Here is a 27,224-nt window from a genome sequence, read left to right on the forward strand (position 1 = left end):
AAAGAAATTCAAAATAAACTTGAACATACATAAAGGTCGAACAAAAATAAATTCAGTCAGCTACTTTCTACACAATTTTGGCAATTGGAGTTTTCAATCGTAACCAACAAATCATGACGTTTTGCACAAGATTAATGGGAATGATGAAACTGATTTTTTAATTTCAAAATATTGCTGAACTGAGGTTTCAAGCTTGAGGAGCCAATTATTAGAATGGACTGCAAATGCTCATCAGATAAATTTGCTCGATATTTGGACTTGACATACTTCATTTTTGAAAATGTTTGTTCACACAGGTACGTTGTACCGAAAACTTTAACAAATCCACAAACAAATCGCATCAAATTTGGAAACTGCTCAGGCTGCAAAGATTTATAAAATTGGGTCAGATTTCCTTCTTTATAGAAGTCCTTAATGATTTCTGTTGCAAATGAAGAAGGAAATTCTGCTTCACTTTCTTCATGAATTTTTTCACGGCATGGAAAATGAACCAAGTTATGAACTTTCAGCTGTCCTTTAAATAGCATCAGTTTTGCCCTGAATGCCTTGACATGCGCGAATAGATCACAAATCAAATTTGTTTCACCTTGCAACTTCAGATTGAATTGATTCATATGGCCTGTCACGTCTGCAAAAAATGCCAATTTGCAAGGCCAGTCAGTGTTTGATAAAAGTGGTTCAGGTCGATTCTCCTCTGTGAGAAAGGAATCACTTTCCTCTCTGAGCCGAAAGAACTGTGATTGAACCTTTCCACAACTAAGCCATTGAACTGCTGTATAATAAGGCAAGTCACCAAACTCAGAATCAGTTTCTTACAGAAAATCTGGCAATGATTAAGCCCGTGAGATCGACTGAAATTCACTGTTGAAACAACAGGTTTCAGGAAGCAAGACATATCCACATATTTTCCACACAATGCTTGTTGATGGATAATGCAATGCAGAAACATGGGCTTTGAGAATCCACCAACCTCACAAGCTTTTGTGATTTGTCCAACCAAACCTTTCTTCACCCCAGCCATGTTCTTTCCCCCGTCAATTGTCATGCATTGCAATTTATTCCACTCCAGGTTATATTCTAACACAGTTTTTTGCAATCCTTTGAAGATGTCTTCTCCAGTTACTGTGCTGTGCATGCTATGCACTGATGCCAATTCTTGTGTCACATTAAATTCACTGTCGACGCCACGGATGAACACTAGGAGTTGTGATGTGTCACACACATCAGTCGATTCATCAAGTGCGAGAGAATACAACTGAAAATTTCTTGCTTTGGCTGCAATTTAATGAAATATATTGCTCCCTATATCCTCAATTCTACGAGCAACAGTATTTGGCGCAAGACTGATGATTTTGAGCAAATTTGCTTTTTCTGCACATAACTCTTCCATTGCTTCCATTATATACTCTTTGATAAGATCTCCATCGGTGAATGGCTTTCCTCTTTTAACCAACACATAAGCTAGTTTGTAACTGACCCTGGTGAAAGCTTCATTTTCAGTTATCTTCTGCGTAAAAAAATCTTGTTGGGAAAGCAACCTACGTTGCATTGATTCAATTTTTTCCGAACGCTGTGTTCCTGTGAATTGGGAATAACTTGGTTCATGTTTGGTCTCTTAGTGCCGACGTACATTGTACTCCTTCAAAACTGCAACAGTTTCGTTGCATATGACACACAAGGCTTTACCACCTGCTTGTACACATAAGTAGTTTACACCTCATTCTTCATTAAACAGGCGGCACTCACTGTCCACTTTTATTTTCTTTTTTCCTTCCGTAACTGAATTAGTCGGAATTGCCGTCATCATTGCCATTGTTCTCGCTCATTTCAGACAGATGAAGCTTACGGATTGGATTAAGCAGCTGTCACTCAGTCAATGCAGAGCGGTAATTGGATAACACATGTCTGGATTGCTGATTCGTTTAATGAACTGTCAGTCACAGGACGGCAGCTCTGATTGGACAATAGGCCGGCAAAGAGGGCGGGGATTCCCATGGGTCCATCAGACACCGCGCGGAGCGGCAGCAATGTCCGGCGTGTGGCTTCCGTCCTCGCGTCTGGATCCTGAGTCAGTGGCGGGGTTCGGGACCCGGGAATGTTTCGGGCAGCGGGAATCCCGTCCCGCCCCACTGGCTGCGGGCCAGATGTCGCCCGCTGCGGGCCGGATGTGGCCCGCGGGCCGTAGTTTGGAGACCCCTGGATTATAGGAACAACATTTCCTGTGGACGTCAAGAGACGCGTGAAGAGCAAAATCCATCGTTGATTGGGGTTGGAGAGATCGAGTAATGAGTGTGTTCCCGCTGGTTGACAATTAAACACGCGAATGATGAAGCTTCTTTAATTATCCTTCCCAAACTATGATGAAATGCTTTCTGTAACAGAAATGTTCGCACAATTCATTTGATTTTCAAATAATTTGTGGCGTTTGACTTCCAGCAATCTCATGGAAACGCCCAAGAATTGAATTAGGATTTTTTGCATGCCAATGGTCTTCTGACAGTTCCTCAGTAACCGAAAGAGAGATGGGGATGGGTATTTAGTGAAAAGAATTCTCTCATGTATGGTCGCCATCCTTTCTAGATGTTGCTCCTCAGCAGCTTGTGATCCCAGTCATCAGAAGTGCTGGACTAGATGTTGAAGGGTGGCAGAGTGCATCTGCATCGGAGAAAATAACTGAGGTGCAAATGTTCTCGGGCAATAATTTGTTCACCAGATGCAGCACTAATGCATCTCGCGTCTGTTCTCAGGTTCTGAATGACAAATTGGCTTTATTCAATCCTGAGTATCAGTAAACAACATACATTACCACTTAATATATCATATAAATAATATTAACCCGCATTTGCATTGAAAGGGACGAAATGAAGTGTTATGCTTAGAAACAGAAAGTGCTATCATCCAGTTTGCAAGAAGTCGATACATTCCGAGGACGAGGAGCTGCTGAAATATTTATTTGTGTCACAAGTAGACTTACATTATTAACACGACATTGCGACGATTGTGAAAATCCCCATGTCGCCGCACTCTGGTGCCTGTTCGGGTGAACTGAACGAGAAATTAGCATGAGCAAGGCACCTAACCAGCACATTTTTCGGACTGTCGGAGGAAACCAAAGCACACGGAGGGAACCCACGCAGACACGGTGTGAACGTGCGGACTCCACACAGACAGTGACGCAAGCCTCGAATCGAACCCACGTCCCTGGAGCTGTGAGGCAGCACTGCTAACCGCTATGGCACCATGACGCATAGAGATTGTCCTTTATTCTTTCTGCTGATGTATGTTATATTTCTATAATACATTTCGCACCAGGCATCTGCTGCATTTATTGGGGACCATTTCTGTCGTTTCCTCCAACCACACTGCCCAATATAAAGCGTGATCACTGAATTCTTTCTGTACCTTGCCTCTTCCATTGTTCAGAACGCATTCAACCTGACAGTGGGTGACCGTGCATCTGCCTCCCCTGGCAGCGCAGGCACGTGCGATTGTGATTATTATTCCGCTCATAGCCAATTAATGAAATCAAGGTGCAACTGAAAATATGGGTATAGACAGTGAGAGCTAGAGAGAGAATTGGAACATACCTGTGTGAATTGTTCAGTAAGATGTGCTGCACAAATATGATGCCTAATTAATGATGTGATATGGGATCTATATTTAAAATGCAATAACTTCATGTGTTTTTTTTCACCCTTTGTTTAGACCTCTGTTCTACACCAATACTGAAACCTCATCCGGAAGTAGAAGTATTTGCTGGTCAGCAGTTAAATTTTACCTGCTCGGCTGAACAATTACAGCTCCATTACCCCCTGTTGTACTCATTTTACAAAAATGAGCAACTTATCAGTGTGCCTGCAGAGCAGGACTATTATGTAACAGAACCTGCTGTGTTCGGAGATTCAGCGTCTTATCGATGTGAAGTAACAACTTATAGTAGCACACGGAAAAAAAGTAGTAATAAACTTTCTATTACAGTTACACGTAAGTAGAAATGCTGGAAATTAGATTTCATTTGATTAAGGTCACAGTGATCATTCGGATTAGACTGCCTTGTGATATGCTGGTTGCAGGAAACGGTCATGATAGAAGCAAGACTCCGACTAATTATACCAGATGAATATTGATTACCAGTATGTGAAAGCTGGAGGGGGAATTCCTTGCGGAAGTCTTGAGAGGCAGTACTGTCAAAATAATCAGTTGAAGAGAGGATCTGTCCATCAAAATAGCGTAATTTGCCGATAGGACGTACTCCAGTAAATCACCAAGACATCACCCTCAGCACATTATAAACTCACCAGTACTACCATCTGGAAAGGCAGTGGCAGCAGATAACTGGGAACACGACCACCTGGAAGCTTCCCACCAATTAACTCAGCATGCTGAGTTGGAAATATTTCGACATTCCGTCACTGTCGGTTGGACGGTCCCCTGGAATTCCCTCCCTAGCAACACTATCGGTGTAGGACCACCACATGGAATACAGTAGATCAAGGATGCGGCTGAGCATCACGTGGCAAAGAGTTATTAGAAATGGGCAACATATGCGTGGCTGACAAGCGAAGCTCATTTCCATTGAAACAAAAATGCCGAATATAGAACGCTTTGCCACGTGCAATGGTTGAGGCAAATATAAAGAAACACTTGCACCAGTGGTTATAAAGTGTGACCAACTCCAGAATTTTAGATTACAGATCCATGGAAGGTTAGTTCAATTTCCAGCAATTTTCGGGGCAGCGATGGCCCAGTAATTTTATTGCTGGACTATTAATCTAGAAACTCAGCTAACCGGGTTCAAATTTCGCCAATGTAGTTGGTGGAATTTGAATTCAATAAAAAAATAATTAAGCAGTTAAGAATCTACTGATGACCATGTAATCATTGACAATGGTTGGAAAATTCTATCTGCTTCACTAATATTCTTTAGCGAAGGAAATTTGCCGGCCTTGCCTGGTCTGGCCTACATTTAACTCCAGCGCCACTGCAAAGTGGTTGACCCTCAACTGCTCTCTGAAATGACCTAGCAAGTATCTCAGTTGTATCAATCTCTATAAGTTACTGAAGTCTTTCAAGAAGGTAGCTCACCACCACCTTCTCAATGGTAACTCGAGATCGGCAATACAGGCTGACCAGCCAGCGACGTCCATGCCCCACAAATGAATAAAAACATGTGAATTTGAATTCAAAGCAAACGAACTTTGAAGTAAATGGCTGGTATTTAAAAATATCATCACAGAACTAAAACCAAATTTATTTTCCGACATTCTACACGCACAGAATCCTAAATAATTAACTCTCCTTGCTCATCTCCAGACGCACGCGCCTCACCAAATTCATTGACCTTTTGCTGACCTGGCATGTGACTTATCAAGTCACTTAGTCGTATCGGCTTCTGGGCAGTTCCAAAAGGAGGTGCGCCATCGGTTATAGTAACGGACAGCAAATATCGAATTTAACAGTCCCGATCCCCTCTCAAGAATGAATGAATCGAGTAAGAAATAAAACTGACAGTATAAGGAAACAGTCAATTAAATGTAAATACCACAAACTGCGTTGAAGAGTCATTCCTCACAGCAACCCCAACATTTCCTGCCAAGGTAACAAGTCTGTGTCTCCGAGTCATCGTACTATTAAATAAACTTTAACTTTATTAAATAAACTTTAAGTTTATTTAATAAAGTTTATCACTACCTAGACTATCCAAAGCGGTACAAACGTGCACACCTTTACCAAAACTCCCGTAAATCTCTTTTTTGCTCCAGACAAACAAGCCTAGGATCTCTAATTTAACAATGTAGCTGCAAGAACTGGCCACTGGAATGAATATTCTATATGTCCGCTGCAATAGTCCATGATTTCTCGGACACTTTATTGTAACATATGCTGGTCAAAAACGGATGCAATAGAGGACATGTGGCTTAAACGGCACGGTAGCACAGTGGTTAGCACTGCTGCTTCACAGCTCCAGGGTCCCGGGTTCGATTCCCGGCTCGGGTCACTGTCTGTGTGGAATTTGCACATTCTCCTCGTGTCTGCGTGGGTTTCCTCCGGGTGCTCCGGTTTCCTCCCACAGTCCAAAGATGTGCGGGTTAGGTTGATTGGCCAGGTTAAAAATTGTCCCTCAGAGTCCTGGGATGCGTAGGTTAGAGGGATTAGCGGGTACAATATGTGGGGGTAGGGCCTGGGTGGGATTGTGGTCGGTGCAGACTCGATGGGCCGAATGGCCTCCTTCTGCACTGTAGGGTTTCTATGCTCTATGTTCTAAACAGGATATGTGAATGTTCATGAAAGCAGAATACTACAGACGGTGGTTATCTGTGAATGAAACAAAAGACGGTTGCACAAAAGATAAGCAGATTCATCAACATTTTTGTGATGAGTCAAAAAAAAGTTATTTTTTTCTATCTGTTATCCCTCATCTGAGTTATGGGCAGGCGGTAGGACGGAGGGAGGGTGGGGGGGGGGGGGGGAGGCGGGGGCGGCGGCGGTATCATCAGGGTCAAGAACGTCTTTTTATGGTTAATGTTTCGTAGTTGAATAATTCAATTTACTGGATGCAACCAATAGTGTGCTGAATTCGATGTTCATAATTTGTCTGTGACATTAATATTGCCAAAACAACGCAACTAACATTTTTATTTCTTATTCCAGTAATTCCAGTATCAAAACCTGATCTAGAAATCCAACCCCGATCAGAAATCATAGTGGGAGAGAGGCTTTCATTGATCTGCTCAGTGTCCACCGGTTCTACCCCGATTAATTATGTTTTTTATGGCAATTTGATCAAAGTAATATACTGGGAGACCTCCAATAATACCAAAATTATTTATGAAATCGTTGATGTCGGAAAAAGTGCTGAAGGAAATTACAGTTGCAGCGTTTCGAACCAGGCTTCAGAAATCTCTCTAAACAGCGAATCCATCCCTCTGGCAGTGATAGGTGAGTGTATGCCTGACTATTCTTTCCCTTACCTCGGTGTTCGTTTACCTTTATTGCCCATCACTCTTTACATTTGACAAGGTGCACCTGTGGCAAAACCTTGTTGAAGTTCTGAACTCCCACCACAGCGCTGTTACTGAGAGTTTTTCTTTCGAGCAAGTGACGGAACAAGGTCCAAGTGTGGGACGGAAGGCGATTTGCTGGCGGTCGTGTTCTCATTCAACTGCTTCGCTTGTCCTTCAAGGCGGTACAGATCGGAAAGCAGTTAGTGGCGGAATAACATTAGTGATTCACATGCAAGCCATGCCCCTGATTTATTGCCATAGAGGCATAGAGGTGCACATCGCAGAAAAGGGTCCTTTGGTCGATCGCGTCTGCACCAGTCAAAGACAAACCATCGAATTATTCTAATCCTATTCTGCATCACTTAGCCTTGTATGCCTTGGTATAGCAAGTGCACATCTCACTTTTGCTTAAATGTTATGAGAGTGTCTGTCTGCACTAATCTTTCGGTTAGTGCGTTATGGAGCCCAACCACCCTTTTGGTGAAAAAACGTTTTCCTCGCATCCCCTCTAAATCCCCTGCCACATAAAACTATAAAGCTATGCCGCCTGGCCATTGATCCCCCAGCAAGGGGAAACGTTTAGAATCCCACAGAATGCTCACAGAGAAGACGGAGACCATTCGGTCCAACGGCTCTGCACCGACTCTCGGAAATGGCACCTTACCCAGGCTCATCCTCCGTCCACTCCGTCCATGCCCCTCATGATTTTATAGATCTCAATCCCAACCTCGTTGGAAGGAAAGAAAAACGTCAGTCTATCCAATCTCTCTTCATAAGAAAATATCTCCAACTCAGGAAACATCCTGCTAAATCACCTCTGCACCATTCCTGGTGATATCACACCCCTCCTATAATGTGGATTCGAGAGCTTTTATAGCTGTGAACTGACCAACGGTCGAACTTGCTCGACCATATCCTCCTGTTCTTATACACTATGCATCGCCTAATAAAGACAAACATACCACATACCTTCTTAACTGTATTATCCATCCCTCCTGCTATCTTAGGTGACCGGTGTACATGCAGAACAAATGTTCCTCTGATCCTCTGTTCTCCCCAGACCTTGTCTCATCAAAGTGCATCATCTCACACTTATCTGGATTGATTTCCATTCGTCACTGATCAGCCCATCTGGCGAGTCCACCTATATATTTCTGCAATCCAAGAATATCCTCCTCATTATTGTGCGCCCGAGCAATTTTCGTGTCATATACGAACTTACTGATCAATCTTCCCACATTCATGTTAAAATCATTTATATATCAGAAACGGCAAGGTCCTTAATAACAATTCCAGCGGAACCCGACTGGACACGATCTTCCAGTCCAAAAAGCACCTGAGGAACATCACAATCTACTTCCTGCTACTCCGCCAATTCAGGACCCATTGTCCAAATTCTATTGGATCCCATGGGGTCTTACCTTCTCTATCAGTATCCCTCGTGGGCCATTGTCAAAAGGCCTTGCTTAAGTCGAGGAAGACTATGTCGTATGCATTGTCCTCATCCACATACCTGGCCACCTCTACGAAAAAAGCAACTACGTTGGTCAGATACGACCTCCCCTTAACAAAAACATGCTGACTGTTTATGATTAATCCCTGCCTGTCCTAATTCAGGTTAATTCTGTGTCCCAGAATTGCTTCTGATACTTCCCCCATCACTGTGGATTGGCTGACTGGTCTGTACTTTCTTGGTTTATAGCTTCCTTCCTTCTTGAATAGTGCGCCAAATTTGTTATTTCCCAGCCCTCTGGCATCTCACCTGGGGTCTGAGAGGAATTGAACATTGTTGCCAGCACACAGGTTGTCTCCCCCCTTGCCTCACTCAATACCCTGGGATGCATTTCATTCGCCCCTGGAGATTTATCTAATTTTAAGCCATCCACACTACTCAACAGCTCCTTTACTTTTGTAGTAGTATTTTTATTAAGTTTGAAGTGAAAACCGGAAGTGGGCTGCTAAGGAGTCTGGGAAGGGTTTTTTTAACTTTAAAAGTCAGTTACCTGGGAGGATCACCCTCATTGTTCCACTGGAGCAAGCAGAGAGGGAGTGACTTGAGGCAGGAGTGCTGGTGAGAGATTGATTGAATTATTTATTTATTTATTTAGCCAGTTAGTGTGTTTTTTTTTGGCCTTTACTTTTGCAGTAGTATTTTTCTTAAGTTTAAAGTGAAAACTGGAAGTGGGCTGCTAAGGAGTCTGGGAAGGGTTTTTAAAGTGCGCAAAGTAAAAAAGGTAGGCTGCAGTATACAGTGGGCTGCGTCGGGAGCGGGCAGCGGTGTGTGTGGGAAGCAGAGTGTGAGCTATAAGGGCTTTGGCTCACAGGGCATCGGCAGAAAGGGCGAGCAGGGGTGAGTTTAATTCATTTTTGCTGTTTCTACCTGGTACTGTCAAGGTATCTGGAGGAGATGGGTGTGCAGGCAGTGCAATGTTCCCCTTTCAGTATGTTTGAGGTGAGGGACTCCGTCAGTGTCCCTGCTGATTACACCTGTGGGAAGTGCACCCATCTGCAGCTCCTCCAAAACCGTGTTAGGGAACTGGAGCTGGAGTTGGATGAACTTAGGATCATTAGGGATGCAGAGGTGGCCATAGACAGAAGCTTTAGGGATACAGATACTCCGAGGAATGAAAATAGATGGGTGACGGTGAGAGGGGCTGGGAGGAAGCAGTCAGTGCAGGGATCCCCTGTAGTTGTTCCCCTTAGCAACAAGTATTCCACTTTGGATACGGTTGAGGGGGACAACATACCAGTGGTGAACCGCAGTGAGAGGATCTCCAGCACTGTGTCCGTCTCCGTGGCTCGGAAGGGTAAGGGGGAGAGCGGGAGGCAATAGTTATTGGGGACTCGTTAGTTAGAGGGATAGATAGGAGGTTCTGTGGCAGCAAAAGAGACTCGAGCGTGGTATGTTGCCTACCGGATGCCAGGGTCCATGAAGTCTCGGACCGTGTTTTCTGGATTCTTAGGGGGGAGGGGAAACAGTCACAAGTCGTGGTACACATTGGTACCAAGACACAGGTAAGAGAAGGGAAGGGGATTTAAAACAGGAATTTCGGGAACTGGGTTGGAAGCTGAGAGCCAAGACAAAACATGTGGTCATCTCTGGTACGTTACCGGTGCCACGTGATAGCGAGTTGAAGAACAGGGAGAGAGTGCAGTTAAACATGTGGTTACAGGGATGGTGTAGAAGGGAGGTTTTGAGATACGTGGATAATTGGAACACATTCTGGGGAAGGTGGGACCTGTACAAACAGGACGGGGTGCACCTGAACTAGAGGGGCACCAATTTCCTGGGAGGAAAATTTGATACGGCTCTTCAGGGGGGTTTCAACTAATTTGTCAGGGTAGTGGGAAAACGAGTTGTAGTCCAGAAGTCAGTTTTGAGGGTGGTGAGGTATTGGGGAAGGTATCAAGGTCAAGGGTGGGTAGCAGTAGACAGGAAGGTGGGTTGAAGTGTGTCTACTTCAATGCAAGGAGGATCCGGAACAAGGTAGATGAACTTGGGGTGTGGATTGGTACTTGGGACTACGATGTTGTGGCCATTACGGAGACGTGGGTAGAACAAGGACAGGAATGGTTGTTGGACGTTCCGGGGTATAGATGTTTCCGTAAGTGTAGGGAAGCTGGTAAAAGACGGGGAGGAGTACCATTGTTAATCAAGGATAGTTTAACAGCTGTGGAAAGGCACTTCGAGGGGGATCTGCACACTGAGGTAATATGGGCTGAGGTTAGAAATAGGAAAGGAGCGGTCACGTTGTTAGGAGTTTACTATAGGCCCCCAAATAGTAATAGAGATGTGGAGGAAGAAATTGTTAAGCAGATTATGGATATGTGTGGGGTTCACAGGGTAGTTGTCATGGGGGACTTTAACTTTCCAAATATTGATTGGAACCTTTGTCGGTCAAATTGTTCGGATTGGGCAGTTTTTGTTCAGTGTGTGCAGGAGGGTTTCCTGACACAATATGTGGACAGGCCGACAAGAGATGAGGCCGCATTGGATTTGGTACTGGGAAATGAACCAGGCCAAGTGTTAGATTTGGTTGTGGGAGAGCACTTTGGAGATAGTGACCACAATTTGGTGTCTTTTGTTATTGCAATGGAGAGGGATATGGCCGTATGGCAGGGCAAGGTTTACAATTGGGGGAGAGGTAATTATGATGCGATTAGGCAAGAATTAGGGGGCAAAAGATGGGAACAGAAACTGTCAGGGAAATGCACTAATGAAAAGTGGAACTTTTTCAAGGAACAAATACTGGTGTCCTTGATAGGTATGTCCCTGTCAGGCAGGGAGGAAATGGCCGAGTGAGGGAACCATGGTTCACGAAAGAGGTGGAATGTCTTGTGAAAAGGGAGAGGGAAGCTTTTGTAGGGATGAAGAAACAAGGTTCAGATGGCTCGATTGAGGGTTGCAAGTTAGCAAGGAATGAGTTGAAAAAGGGGCTTAGGAGAGCTAGGAGCGGACATGAGAAGTCCTTGGTGGGTCGGAGCAAGGAAAAACCCAAGGCTTTTTACTCTTATGTGAGGAATAAAAGAATGACCAGGGTGAGGTTAGGGCCGGTCAAGGACAGTAGTGGGAACTTGTGTATGGAGTCACTAGAGATAGGCGAGGTGATGAATGAATACTTTTCTTCAGTGTTCACCAAGGAGAGGGGCCATGTTTTTGAGGAAGAGAAGGTGTTACAGGCTAATAGGGTGGAGGAAATAGATGTTTGGAGGGAGGATGTACTGGCAGTTTTGAATAAACTGAAGGTCGATAAGTCCACTGGGCCTGATGAAATATATCCTAGGATTCTTTGGGTGGCAAGGGATGAGATTGCAGAGCCTTTGGCTTTGATCTTTGGGTCCTCACTGTCCACGGGGATGGTGCCAGAGGACTGGAGAGTGGCGAATGTTGTTCAACTGTTTAAGAAAGAGAATAGAAATGACCCTGGTAATTATAGTCTGGTCAGTCTTACTTCGGTGGTTGGTAAATTGATGGAAAAGGTCTTAGGGATGGGATTTACGACCATTTAGAAAGATGCGGATGAATGCGGGGTAGTCAGCACGGATTCGTGAAGGGCAAGTCGTGCCTCAAAAATTTTATTGAATCTTTTGAGGAGGAAACTAAGTGTGTTGATGAAGGTAGGGCAGTTGATGTCATATACATGGATTTTAGTAAGGCGTTTGATAAGGTCCCCCATGGTCGGCTTATGATGAAAGTAAGGAGGTGTGGGATAGAGGGAAAGTTGGCTGATTGGATCGGTAACTGGCTATCTGATCGAAGACAGAGGGTGGTGGTGGATGGAAAATTTTCGGACTGGAGACTGGTTGCTAGCGGAGTGCTACAGGGATCAGTGCTTGGTCCTCTGCTCTTTGTGATTTTTATTAATGACTTAGAGGAGGGGGCTGAAGGGTGGATCAGTAAATTTGCTGATGACACCAAGATTGGTGGAGTAGTGGATGAGGTGGAGGGCTGTTGGAGGCTGCAAAGAGACATAGATAGGGTGCAAAGCTGGGCTGAAAAATGGCAAATGGAGTTTAACCCTGATAAATGTGAGGTGATTCATTTTGGTACGACTAATTTAAATGTGGAGTACAGGGTCAAAGTTAGGGTTCTGAAGACTGTGTAGGAACAGAGAGATCTTGGAGTCCTTATCCACAGATCCCTAAAGATTGCCACTCAAGTGAATGGAGTTGTGCAGAAGGCCTATAGTGTGTTAGCTTTTATTAACAGGGGGTTGGAGTTTAAGAGCCGTGGGGTTATGCTGCAACTGTACAGGAGCTTGGTGAGACCACATTTGGAATATTGTGTGCAGTTCTGGTCACCTCACTATAAGAAGGATGTGGAAGCGCTGGAAAGAGTGCAGAGGAGATTTACCAGGATGCTGCCTGGTTTGGAGGGTAGGTCTTATGAGGAAAGGCTGAGGGAGCTAGGGCTGTTCTCTCTGGAGCGGAGGAGGCTGAGGGGAGACTTAATAGAGGCTTATAAAATGATGAAAGGGATGGATAGAGTGAAATTTCAAAGACTATTTCCTCGGGTGGATGGAGCTCTTTCAAGGGGGCATAACTATAGGGTTCATGGTGGGAGATATAGGAAGGATATCAGAGGTAGGTTCTTTACGCAGAGAGTGGTTGGGGTGTGGAATGGACTGCCTGCAGTGAAAGTGGCGTCAGACCCTTTTGGAACATTTAAGCGGTTATTTGATAGGCAAATGGAGCACACCAGGATGATAGGGAGTGGGATAGCTTGATCTTGGTTTCAGATAAAGCTCGGCACAACATCGTGGGCCGAAAGGCCTGTTCTGTGCGGTACTGTTCTATGTTCTACGTTCTATATGTCTACGTTAATTGATCTAATATGATCACAGTCCTCCTCCCTGGTTTATTTTTTTTATCCACATCGTCTCTCACACTCGTGGACACCAACATATGGTAATCACTTAGAACCCTAAAGTCCTTTGACTCCACGCACCAGTTATCACTGTGGGATCAACTTGTTCCCTAGTTACCGCTTTAACCTGCATGCACTTGTAAAACAATTTAGGATTGTCCCTTATTCGACCGGCCAGTATTCTTTCATGTTCACTCTCTGCGCCTGCCGCAAGCTCGGGTGGCAATTTAAATTACAGATTTGCTGACTTCAAATTCCAACAGTTGCTGTGGTGCACTTTGAAACCATGCGCCCAGAGAATTCATCAGGATTTTGAATAGATAGGCCAATTGCATGAATTAAATTTTGCGAATTAATCCAAGCGAGCATCTAAAATGCGCTTCCGTTTTCCAATCTTTATTTATTAGTAACAAGTAGGTTTACATTCACACTACAATGAAGTTACTGTGACAATCCCCTGGTCGCCATCCCTGTTCGGGTACACGGAGGGAGAATTTAACCTGCCAAATTCACCGAACTTGCACATGTTTGGACTGTGGGAGGAATCCGGAGCACCTGGAGAACCCCACATAAACACAGCGAGAACATGCAAACTCCACACAGACAGTGATCCAAACCGGGAATCGATCCCGGATCCCTGGTGCTGTGAGGTAGCAGTGCGAACCACTGTACCGCCCGCACCGCTATGCCACTGTAAATTCATTTTCTAACCTTGCAACCTTATTTGTTTCGTTTCAGTTCCTGTTGCCGGCGCTCTTCTAACTTCGAACTCGAACAAAACTGAGATTTCAATCGGTGATCCTCTCGTTCTTCACTGCCAATTGAAGGAAGGCACTTTTCCACATTTCCGTTGGTACCTGAATCATCAGCAGTTGAAAAACGTCAGCGATTATTATAATTTCAGCACGGACGGGACTCAGCTGAATATTCATTCGTTCCAGATACGCGATAAAGGGCGATATCACTGTGCAGTGATAAACAGAGGGCCAGATGAAGAGTCATTTAACACAACCAGCAATTATGTCGACATTACAGCACCAGGTAACTGAGGATATTGTGACTCGATATGATGTTATGGTGCACTTTTCCTTCAGGTAAACATGTTAATGATTCTCTTCTGTGTATACAACACAATGGACACCATGTCAACGTTACATTTCAGCTTTTCACTTTCGTATTGAAAAAGCAACACTACTTTTGCATCAAACCAACGACGTTTAAAGGTGATTTAACATAGTCACTTTGGAGATTGTGATCTTAAGAATGATAGCGAGGGACAAAAGAGAAACTTATAAATTATAAGCAGGGCAAGGTTATTTAGCACTTTGAACTTGCTCCGCCATTTCGTACTGTCACGGCTGATCTCGTTGTTGTCGGAACTGTCTGTCTCTTCTTGCATACTGCTTGTTTCCAATCTAACTCCATAATCTGCCTTGAGTAAATTCAATTGCCCAATTTGTGTAATTGTACGAAATCAGTTTTCCACTTACTAACAACAGTCTTCGAGAGAGACAGAAAATAACTCCTGGGCAGCATGGAACAGCGGTTAGTACTACTGCCCCAATAGCGCCAGGGACCCGGGTTCAATTACAGCCTCGGGCGACTGTGTGGAGTTTGCACGTTCTCCTCTTGTCTGTGTGGGTTTCCTTCGGGTGCTCCGGTTTCCTCCCACACTCCAAACATGTGTTGATTAGGCCATGATGAGCTGCCCTTTCGTCTCAGGGAGGCTAGCAGGGTAAATAAGTGGGGGTACGGGAATAGGGCCTGGGTGGGATTGTGACCTGTGCAGACTTGATGGGCGAAATGGCCTCCTTCTGCACTGTAGGGACTCTATGATCTCCGTCCAAATCATGCAACTATTATATTGAAATGTGTCCTGAAGTCCTGGTCTCTTCTACAAGTAGAAAGTGCTGCCTCGTATCTATCCTGACAAATCCCAGTCACTATCGTTTTCTTTTTTCACATGGTTCACTCTCTTTCGTCAAATCTCCAATGCGCCCACAGATAAAATGTTCAACCATTCTTCATAAAGTATAGTCAAAGAGGAGAGAGGAAGAGACAGAAAGAGAAAGAGAGGAGAGTGCGAGAGAGAGGTGACTGTAGATTATAATATTGATTGAAATGTGACCAGTTCATTCGGAAGAGTTGATTCAAAGTGTTTCCAGGAATGATGGGACAAAAATAACATTTCGTCTCAATCGGCCATCGTAGGCTGTGAGTAGAAAATGGAGTTGATGTGCCTTTATCAGCTCATAAGATAAATAATTTCAATTTTCTACATTTAACATTTGTGAACTGAACGGAGGTGATTCGAAATATGTGCAGGTTAGATGGGTTGGTCATGCTAAATTGCTCCTTTGTGTCCAAAAATGATTAGGTTACGTGAATATGTCATCACACATGTGCCAGGTTACAGGGATAGAGCAGAAGGGAAGAACAGTTCGGGATGTTCTTTACGAGAATCCGTGCATGCTCGATGGGACGAATGGCCTCTTTCTGCACTGTGGGGTATCCATGGTTTTATGGTTGAATAAAAGTGGGTGGCATTTAACGTGGAAATTGGCATTTTGGATTGGTTGCATTTTGTTGCTGTTGGGAATTAGAAGGCCAGAAGCTACAGCATTGTAATAATCAAACTGATAACTTGCTGATACAGAGGTTAGTATTTAACTGCTGAGGTACTGAGGGAAAAAGAGAGCGAATGATTAGTGTGCATAAGTCACAATGCAATATGTAATATTTGATGTCTGATGCGGTACCAAGTTGTTCATAAGATAACTTTATTTCAATCTAGCACAGAGCCATACAGCTGCCATCAGCGCATCGGTTTCAACAATCATCCTTATCTCTGCCGTGATTGCATGGTTATGCTCCAAACAGAGGAAAAGGAAGCAAGGTAGGTAATGTACAATGCTACAGTCCCTCGATAAGATTCAATCTGCTCAATATTCTATTACAGCATTACACATCTAACAGGATGACTTCCATGGACAAGCCGTGTTATGAGATCTAATAAACCGATCAATTCCTCAGATTAACTTGAAAAGCTGTGAGCAGAGAAACACATTGCGAACGCTTTGTCATCTTGCGTTTATTAGCGCAAACATAAGGGTGCCGAAACTTAAACCCAAACAACTTGTGCGGCAGGAGAAAAAAACGACGCCGATAGATTTGTTAATTTGAATTTGATGAGGTCTGGCACTTCCAAGGAGAAAACAATTCGGAAACCTCCCGTTATTACCAAAAAAGGGATGCTTCAAGGTGTGATTTTCTTTTTGCGAATCAGATTCCTGTGTATGAATGTTTATCGTATCTAGCAAGCTGTGCCCCAACCAATTTGAATCAACCTGCCACGCAATGGTGCCGTTTTCTCCTATCTTACAAATTGTTGCCATTCTCTGAAACATGGTATTCTTATGTTTACCCTGTGTAAAGTGTGGAAAGTGAAAAGCTGAGGCACATGTGCCTCATTCCAAGAGTATTAACGATCTACTCTACCAATGGTTGTTAAAAGGATTGCGTTTATCAGGTTTGGGATTTTCATTTTTTTTCCCTGCATTTCGCTGAGATTGAGTGCGAGTAGCAAGCAGCACATGTCACGTGGCCTGTTATAGAAGGCGAAATTAGATAAAAGATAGATAACACATGGTGATTTATTAAGATTCTCCTGAAATTCTTCATGTTGTAGTGCAATGATATTTGGCAGAATATTCTGGTTGAAAAAACAATGGTCAGGCTAACAACATTCATCTCACTTAACGCATACATTTGCTCATTGCAGTGTTCATCAATAAGGAAGTCCTCTTCTTAAATCAGAGTTTTGATATTCTGCACCTGCAGGAGTTGTGCAGTAACTCCCGTAATGCAAGCTGAGGAACTTAGAATTTGGACCAAATGCAAACTGAATACAAAGAGGTGCTAATGGAACGTTAGTTGAACTTAAAATGATGGGGTTAAGAAGAAATGTGTGATGCATATAAGGACCCTGAATAAACCAAACGAGGAAATCTAGCTTGCATTGCCCGTAATCTTTCTAGTTCATATCCTTCTTAGAGGCAGGTTTGGTGGGAGAGGATGGGAAAGTTGCAGTTGTTACAAATCTTAACCATTCAATTAAATACCGTGGGGGGAAAAAACTTTCAGAAATTATAATCTTAAATGATATTAACATAAGTTTGATCTACTATGAATGAATAGATACTTCGGCATATATTTGGCAAAGGTAAATAATGTTTCGTCAATCTTGCTGAGTAATCTGCTCAGGAAAATTGAATGGTTGATGAAGATTCTGCAACGGGCATTGTGGACATGGCTGTTCGACATTGGATTATCATCAAATGCCACAAAGCAAAAACACATAGAGTACAATAGACGGTTGGAACACGGGTTCTAACACATTAGTTCAGTGACAAGGAACATAGAATAGGTTCAAACGGTGACTATTTTGGTTTGTGTTTGGACTGCTCATGGGTGCAGTGCTTCACTTGAAACATTTCAACAAATGCATAAGGAACCACTTCAAGCTTTCAATTGACAGCCAATTTGAATTGCTCCGAGCTGTAAAGTCAATTGTGATGAACAACAGAACACATAAATTGCTGGAACAGACGCAGTTTCAGCAGTTCCAAATTATTGTAGTTATGTTGGTGTGTTGTGTTACATGTTGGAAAGTGGAACTAGGAGGGACAATGGACTATAAGTGGCACGGTTTCAAAGGTGTACAGGAATAGGCGGAATAACAGCTAAAAATACCCATCCTGTTGACTGTGGAATTTTGTCGAGAATATTATTAAAGCTGGATATTTTTTTTCAGAGTGCAAATGTAAGGGCATTATGGTGAACCTTCATATCAAAAATAGTTGAGTGTTTAATTTTTGATTTGATTGATTATTGTCACATGTATTAGTACACAGTGAAAAGTATTATTTTTTGCGCACAATACAGACAAAGCATACCAGTCATAGAGAAGCAACCGAGAAAGTGCAGAACGTAGTATTGCAGTCATAGCTAGGGTCCAGTGAAAGATCAATTTCATGCAAGGTAGCTCCATTCAAAAATCTGATGGCCGCAGGGAAGAAGCTGTTTTTGAGTCGCTTGTTTCGTAACCTCAGACTTTTGTATCTTTTTCCTGACGGAAGAAGGTGGAAGAGAGAATGTCCGGGGTGCGTGGGGTCCTTAATTATCCTGGCTGCTTTTCCGAGGTCGCGGGAGGTGTAAACAGTCAATGGATGAGAGTTTGGTCTATTGTGTAAAATTGTGGACATAGAAGTGAAAAAAAAATCAAGAATGTAGAGGGAGTGCACTTTGAAATTGCAACAATTGTTGCAAAAATGAGTATTTTCGGTATGTTGATAGATTGAAGATCTTTGAGAAGTGTTATTTTAAATTTCGGGGTGGTAAGCCTTAAGCAATGCCGAATGACATAACCACGAATTTAAAATGGACGCTATACTGTGTGCAATCCGGTTGCTGGAGATCTATAAGCTAGAAATTAAAACAAAATGTGGCTTTTCTTTTCAGAGTCCTTTTTTTCCCCCCAACCGCGTATTAAGTCAACCACTGTTCTATGTGTTCCTGACATTCAATTACATTCCTGTTAAAATCTCTGCCTCGGAGCCAATCAGGACTTTAAAATGACTGGGCTGTGAAACAAACAAAATATCTTGCTCTGATGACACACAACTCACGTGTTTTGTAGCAGGCTTTGTGTTTGCTCGACAGTGAGTTTCAAAACAATTTCAGTGAAGCATCTGGCAAAGTGCAAGTTTAAACAGTGTTGTTTATTCGATTCGTAGCACATAATGCCACCTTTAACTTAATGCATGCGCTGGACGTATTTGCAATTATGATCAATTAAAGTGCACGCTGTTTGCTGATCAGTGAAATAAACGCAAGTCATCTGTAAGCAGTTATCATTAAATGTTTACAGGACAATCTTCTGACAAATGTCCGTTCGTGTTTTATCTAGACAGTCCTTCCAGCATTTCCCAGCAGCAGGGGTAAGTTATTCAACTTTTTATTATGAACGTGTGCATGTTAAAAGAAGAGCGAGAGATGTAAAAATAGTCTTGGTCCGTGATGCAAATTTCTCAAGTAATTCACTATAGAGTCATATAATCCCTAAAGTGCAGAACCGGACATTCTACCCATCTAGTCTGAATGTAACTTCTAACAGTGTCTAACCGAAGCCCTTTATCCTGTCCGAGTCCCCTAAACCTACATTTTAACCAAGGCTAATCTATGCACATCCACATATCTTGGGACACGAGGGGCAATTTAACATGACCGATCCACGTAACCTGTACATCTTTGGACTGTGAGAGGAAACTGGACCATCCGGTGGAAACCGACACAGACACGGTGACGAAAAACAGATATTGACCGAAAGCTGGAACTGAACCCGGTTTCCTGTGAGGCAGCAGTGCTAACCATCGTGCCACCGTGCCGCCCTCCATGAATGCTACTGTATATTAGTGTGGGTAGAGTGGAAATAGTTCAGTTTTACCTCGGTGGTCACGACTCATTTCACTGTCAATACTCTATGATACATTTGGGCATGATCCGGTTACAAACGACCCGTTCATTAAGTGCAGCTCTTGCTTTTGACTTGTCATTTGACTGGCCGATTAACAACAACAGTGAGGAAGTTGAGGAAAACCCATATCAAATAGATAAATATATTTATATTTATTTTAGAGAATGACTTCTGAGTGTGAGATGCTGAGTATCAATGACACTGCCTCAACCGAACTTGATTGTCACTACATTTTCATTGGGACATTGAAAGCGTTTGTCTTACTCCGATTCGCTTTTAACAATTCTATGTTGATGTTCCTTCATCAACCCATTAATTCCAGATTATGGTTTATTTATTATGATGTATAAACACAAAAAAATGGTTCAAGACCGTGCAACGGTGAATAATACCTCAGATACAAGAGGCATTGAGAAAGATACACGCAGATGTAATTGTGTATTGAAGAGAGCATTGGATAAATATTTATATGGACGCAATGTGCAGGGTGGCGGGAAAAAGGCACGAAAATGGTAATAATTGATAATGATCATTCCGAATGTCGGCAGAGACATGATGGGACAAATCGCCTCCCTATGCAGCGTAATAACTCTGCGACTATATGTGTTAAAAGAAGATAGGAACTGATCAAATTAATTAACAACAACATTGTTTTCATGGTGGGCGAATTTGATCAATTACAAGAAGCACTGGGTTAAGGTAAGTGGATCTTAAGAGTTAAATGAACTAAAGCGTTGTTATTCAAGAATAAGCTGAAGGATCAGTGTACTTCCTAATCACGTAATGGAGGCAGAATTGGGTTGAGAGAACAACATTTCAAAGTATGGGGGAGATCACCTAATTGGTCATGCGACGGAAAAGAATGAGTGAAGTTGCCAGCAGCAAGAGAGCAGAGAGGGAATGGTTGTATGAGAAGAAGGAAGATGGAGTTCAATGTTCAGCAGTGCGCAATGATTAACATTGGTGGAACTAATGTGGAACAGGGAGGTGTCGCCATAGACTGAATTTAATAGCTATTGATTCGATGCTTACAATATTATGGTGCACTTGGGTTTGTAAGTGTAGGCATCAGATATCTAATTAAAGATGTCAAACCGGTATTAATACGCCACTTTGAATGTCTGAACTCGGCTTTTGAGGGTAGTTCTGATTTGAGCATTTCAGAAAGAAAGCTGCAATGTCTTTAGAAAGGTTACATTGGATGTTTACCAGGAGTATGTGTACACTGAGGGACTTCATTTTTCAGTATGTTTGAAAAGGTAATGCTGCTGTAAACCTGAGAACGGTATCTTAAATGGTAACGGGATGGAAGGTTTTTATGATTATGAAATGTTTTGACAGGGGAAAGGAGCAACCAGGTGCAAAGTTAGAACACTTCCTCTGGCAAGCATGGCAAAAATCGAAGTTATTGGTTTAACAACATTAGAAAATGTACTGTGCAGAGACGTGGGGAACATTTGTTTTCACAACAGAGGGTTGTTGGGAGCTGCAGGGTTTATCTTCGGAGGCGGTGGAAGTTGCTGACATAAGTAATTAAAAAAGCAAGTTGGACTGCCAACTAATGCTGACGAATTTACAATCTTGGACAGAAAATTCGGAATATTTTCCAAATTCCTGTTGTCATGCATAGTGCGGCAAGGTGGCACAATAGTTCGCATTGTTGCCTCGCAGCACCACGGACCCATGTTCTATTCCGACTTGGGAGACTGTGCGAAGTCTGCCGGTTTTCCCTGTATTTGTGTGGGATTGCTCCGGCCCCGGTTTCGTCCCTCAGTCGCAATGAGCTGCAGGTTAGGTGCATTGACCATGCTAAATTCTCCCCCAGTGTGCTCGAACATGGCTGACGTGTGGCGACCAGGGGATTTTCACACTAACTTCATTGCAGTATTAATGTTCATCGTGCCGGGGACTTCACTCAGGCCAAGCTCAATAGCGTACTACCAAGTTACCACCAACACGTCTTCTGCTCCACCAGAGGCCCAAACATCCTAGGCCACTGCGACACAAATATCAATCATGCCTACCGCTCTATCGCCCGCCCACACTTTGCAAATCAGAGCACAAGGCTGTGCTCCTGCTCCCACCTTACAAGCAAAAACTGAAGCGGGAGAATACATCAAAGAGAGTCGGCAATGTTGGACTGAGGAATCGGATGATCTCCTACGGGGCTGCTTGGAGTCAGTGGACTAGTTAGTATTTAAAAACTCTGCGACCAGCCTGAACTAGTACGCCACTATAGTAACTGACTTCATTAGTAAGTGTGTTGAAGACTATGTGCGAAAGAAGCAAATACGTGTGTTTCCCAACCGGAAACCATGTATGAACAGGGATAGCCACTGCTTACTGAAATCCAGGTCTGAGGCGTTCAGGTCAGGCGACACGGACCTGTACAAGAAAGCCAGATAAGATCTAAGGAGATCCATCAAAGATGCCAAAAGACAGAACCGGACGAAGCTAGAGTCCCAGGCTAGCCACACCGACCCCCGCTGACTATGGCAAGGTCTGCAAGACATAACAGGCTACAAGATGAAGGCATGTATAATCGCCGGTTCCAACACACTCCTCCCTGATGAGCTCAGTGCATTCTATGCCCGTTTTGAGAAAGAGGTCAGCGAGAGCATGCCCTCCACCCTGGAAGCCCTGGATGAACCTGTATCTGAGATCACCACTGCAAATGTCAGAGCAGTTTTCTTGAAGGTCAACCCACGGAAAGCAACTGGCCCGGATGGGTTACCCGGACGTTCAGTCGAATCCTGCGTGGATCAGCTGGCGGAGGTATTCACGGACATCTTCAACCTCTCTTTGCAACAATCTGAGGTCTCTATCTGCTTCAAGAAGACGATCATCATTCCGGTATCTAAGAAAAAGACTATCGGCCGGTGGCTCTGATTTCCATCATTATGAAGTGCTTCGAAAGGTTCGTCATGGCACAAATCAATTCCAGCCTCCTGGACTACCTGGATCTACAACAGGTTGTCTACCGCCGCAACAGATCCACAGCAGACGCCATTTCCCTGGCCCTGCACACAACCCTGGAACACCTTGATAACAAAGACACCTATGTCAGACTCCTATATATTGACTACAGCTCAGCCTTCAACACTATTATTCCCGCGAAACCCATCTCCAAACTCCGTGGCTTGGGCCTCGGCACCTCCCTCTGCGACAAGATCCTGATATTCCTCACTCACAGACCACAATCATTAAGGATAGGCAGCACCACCTCCTCCACGATCATCCTCATCACCGCTGCCCCACAAGGCTGTGTTCTCAGCCCCCTACTATACTCCTTGTACACCTATGACTGTGTGGCCAAATTCCCCTCCAAATCGATTTTCAAGTTTGCTTACGAGATCAAAAAATGATGAGACAGAGTATGGGACTGGGATAGAGAATCTGGTGAACTTGAGCGGCAACAATAATCTCTTCCTCAATATCAACAAAAGGAAGGAGATTGTCATTGACTCCAGGAAGCGTAAAGGAGAACATGCACCTGTCTACATCAATGGGGACAAAATAGAAAGGGTCGAGAGCTTCAAGAAATAGGTGTCCAGATCATCAACAACCTGTCCTGGTCCCCCCATGCTGACACTATAGTTAAGAAAGCCCACCAATGTCTATACTTTCTCAGAAGACTAAGGAAACTTGGCATGTCAGCTACGACTCTCACCAACTTTTACAGATGCACCATAGGAAGCATTCTTTCTGGTTGTATCAGAGCTTGGTATGTCTCCTACTCTGTCCAAGGCCGCAAGAAACTACAAAAGGTCGTGAACGTAGCACAATCCATCACGCAAACCAGCTATTGACTCTGTCTACTCTTCCCGCTGCCACGGCAAATCAGCCAGTATAATTAAGGACCCCACGCAACCCCCCCGGACATTCTCTCTTCCACCTTCTTTCTTAGGAAAAAGATACAAAAGTCTGAGATCACGTACCAACCGACTCAAGAACAACTTCTTCCCTGCTGCTGTCAGACGTTTGAATGGACTTACCTTGCATTAAGTTGATCTTTCTCTAAACCCTAGCTATGACTGTAACACTACAATCTGCACTCTCTCGTTTCCTTCTCCATGAACGGCATGTTTTGCCGGCATAGTACGCAATAAACAATACTTTTCACTGTATGTCAATACATGTGACAATAACAAATCGAATCAAATAAAATCAAATGTAAGCCGACCTGTGACACTAATGATAAATACACTTTAATTTCTATTTTGGATAATCTTAGATTTGCAGTGTTCTCTTGATTTTATTTTGTTGAAGTTAAATTGGCCGTCCTTATTCTTATACACATTCTTCGTTAATACCTGTATATATTTTGTGCAAAGTGACACATCTAGGAATGGACCTCAGAACACCAGTGAAGTTTCGCCTGAAATTAACTTTGAGTATGCAGTTGTGGGAAGATGTCAAAATATTGGTAAGCTGAGAACTGATGTTATGTTAGCATACTGTAGCTTATTTTCCTTGGACATGCTGCTTAGTTCATTTCATAAAGAACAAAAGAACAAAGAACAGTACAGCACAGGAAACAGGCCCTTCGGCCCTCCAAGCCTGTGCCGCTCCTTGGTCCAACTAGACCAATCGTTTGTATCCCTCCATTCCCAGGCTGCTCATGTGACTATCCAGGTAAGTCTTAAACGATGTCAGCGTGCCTGCCTCCACCACCCTACTTGGCAGCGCATTCCAGGCCCCCACCACCCTCTGTGTAAAAAACGTCCCTCTGATGTCTGAGTTATACTTCGCCCCTCTCAGCTTGAGCCCGTGACCCCTCGTGATCGTCACCTCCGACCTGGGAAAAAGCTTCCCACTGTTCACCCTATCTATACCCTTCATAATCTTGTATACCTCTATTAGATCTCCCCTCATTCTCTGTCTTTCCAAGGAGAACAACCCCAGTCTACCCAATCTCTCCTCATAGCTAAGACCCTCCATACCAGGCAACATCCTGGTAAACCTTCTCTGCACTCTCTCCAATGCCTCCACGTCCTTCTGGTAGTGCGGCGACCAGAACTGGACGCAGTAGTCCAAATGTGGCCTAACCAACGTTCTATACAGCTGCATCATCAGACTCCAGCTTTTATACTCTATACCCCGTCCTATAAAGGCAAGCATACCATATGCCTTCTTCACCACCTTCTCCACCTGTGTTGCCACCTTCAAGGATTTGTGGACTTGCACACCTAGGTCCCTCTGTGTTTCTATACTCCTGATGACTCTGCCATTTATTGTATAACTCCTCCCTACATTATTTCTTCCAAAATGCATCACTTCGCATTTATCCGGATTAAATTCCATCTGCCACCTCTCCGCCCAATTTTCCAGCCTATCTATATCCTGCTGTATTGCCCGACAATGCTCTTTGCTATCCGCAATTCCAGCCATCTTCGTGTCATCCGCAAACTTGCTGATTACACCAGTTACACCTTCTTCCAAATCATTTATATATATCACAAATAGCAGAGGTCCTAGTACAGAGCCTTGCGGAACACCACTGGTCACAGACCTCCAGCCGGAAAAAGACCCTTCGACCGCTACCCTCTGTCTCCTATGGCCAAGCCAGTTCTCCACCCATCTAGCCACTTCTCCTTGTATCCCATGAGCCTTAACCTTCTTAACCAACCTGCCATGTGGGACTTTGTCAAATGCCTTACTGAAATCCATATAGACGACATCCACGGCCCTTCCTTCATCAACCGTTTTTGTCACTTCCTCAAAAAACTCCACCAAATTTGTAAGGCACGACCTCCCTCTTACAAAACCATGCTGTCTGTCACTAATGAGATTGTTCCGTTCTAAATGCGCATACATCCTGTCTCTAAGAATCCTCTCCAACAACTTCCCTACCACGGACGTCAAGCTCACCGGCCTATAATTTCCTGGGTTATCCCTGCTACCCTTCTTAAACAACGGGACCACATTCGCTATCCTCCAATCCTCAGGGACCTCACCCGTGTCCAAAGAAGCGACAAAGATTTCCGTCAGAGGCCCAGCAATTTCACCTCTCGTCTCCCTGAGCAGTCGAGGATAGATGCCATCAGGCCCTGGGGCTTTATCAGTTTTAATGTTCCCTAAAAAACCTAACACTTCCTCTCTCGTAATGGAGATTTTCTCTAATGGGTCAACACCTCCCTCCGAGACACACCCGGTTAACACGCCCCTCTCCTTCGTGAATACCGATGCAAAGTATTCATTTAGGATCTCCCCTATTCCCTTGGGTTCTAAGCATAATTCCCCTCCTTTGTCCCTGAGAGGTCCGATTTTCTCCCTGACAACTCTTTTGTTCCTAACGTATGAATAGAATGCCTTAGGATTCTCCTTAATCCTGCCTGCCAAGAACATCTCGTGACCTCTTTTTGCCCTTCTAACTCCCCGTTTGAGATCTTTCCTACTCTCTCTGTATTCCTCCAGAGCTCCATCTGTTTTCAGTTGCCTGGACTTAACGTACGCCTCCCTTTTCATTTTAATCAGATCCTCAATTTCCCTGGTTATCCACGGCTCTCGAATCCTACCTTTCCTATCTTTCCTTTTTACAGGCACATGCCTATCCTGCAGCCTTATCAATAGTTCCTTAAAAGACTCCCACATGCCAGACGCGGACTTACCCTCGAACATCCTCTCCCAATCAACATCCACCAATTCCTGCCTAATCCGGCTATAGTCAGCCTTCCCCCAATTTAGCACCCTGCCCGTAGGACAGCACTCATCCTTGTCCATTACTATCCTAAAGTTAACAGAGTTGTGGTCACTATTTGCCACATGTTCCCCTACCGAAACTTTGACGACCTGACCGGGCTCATTTCCCAGAACTAGGTCCAGTATAGCCCCCTCTCTAGTCGGGCTATCTACATACTGTTCCAAAGAACCTTCCAGTACGCATTTTACAAATTCCTCCCCGTCCGGTCCCCCAGCTCTCAGCACTTTCCAGTCTGTGCCAGGGAAATTAAAGTCCCCCACTACAACAACCCTATGTTTTCTGCACCTATCCAGAATCTCCTGACATATCCTCTCCTCCACTTCCCGTGGGCTGCTGGGTGGTCTGTAGTACACCCCCAGCATAGTGACTGCACCCTTCCTGTTTCTGAGTTCCACCCACAGCGACTCAGTACATGACCCCTCTAAGTTGTCTACCCTCTGCACCGCGGTAATATGCTCCTTAACTAATATCGCTACTCCCCCACCTTTTTTAGCCCCTCCTCTGTCTCGCCTAAAACACTTGTACCCCGGAATATTCAGCTGCCAGTCCTGTCCTTCTTTTAACCAAGTTTCCGTCACCGCAACCACATCCAAATTCCGCACAAGCATTAAGGCC

The 27,224-nt window shown here is 44.0% G+C and overlaps 1 protein-coding gene across 1 annotated transcript in view; it reads left to right on the forward strand.

The window, feature by feature from the left end:
- The window catches only part of LOC144493877 (Fc receptor-like protein 3), a 38,625-nt gene that overhangs the window by 3,724 nt on the left and 7,677 nt on the right, over nucleotides 1-27,224 (forward strand). Inside the window, exons 3-8 of the mRNA XM_078213455.1 lie at nucleotides 3,706-3,984; nucleotides 6,652-6,939; nucleotides 14,110-14,412; nucleotides 16,166-16,267; nucleotides 19,301-19,370; nucleotides 24,241-24,332. Coding sequence (XP_078069581.1) covers nucleotides 3,706-3,984; nucleotides 6,652-6,939; nucleotides 14,110-14,412; nucleotides 16,166-16,267; nucleotides 19,301-19,370; nucleotides 24,241-24,332 — 1,134 coding nt within the window. The remainder of the gene's footprint in view (nucleotides 1-3,705; nucleotides 3,985-6,651; nucleotides 6,940-14,109; nucleotides 14,413-16,165; nucleotides 16,268-19,300; nucleotides 19,371-24,240; nucleotides 24,333-27,224) is intronic.

This window comes from Mustelus asterias, chromosome 5 (genome assembly GCF_964213995.1).
Source record: "Mustelus asterias chromosome 5, sMusAst1.hap1.1, whole genome shotgun sequence".
In the NCBI taxonomy this organism is placed as follows: Eukaryota; Metazoa; Chordata; class Chondrichthyes; order Carcharhiniformes; family Triakidae; genus Mustelus; species Mustelus asterias.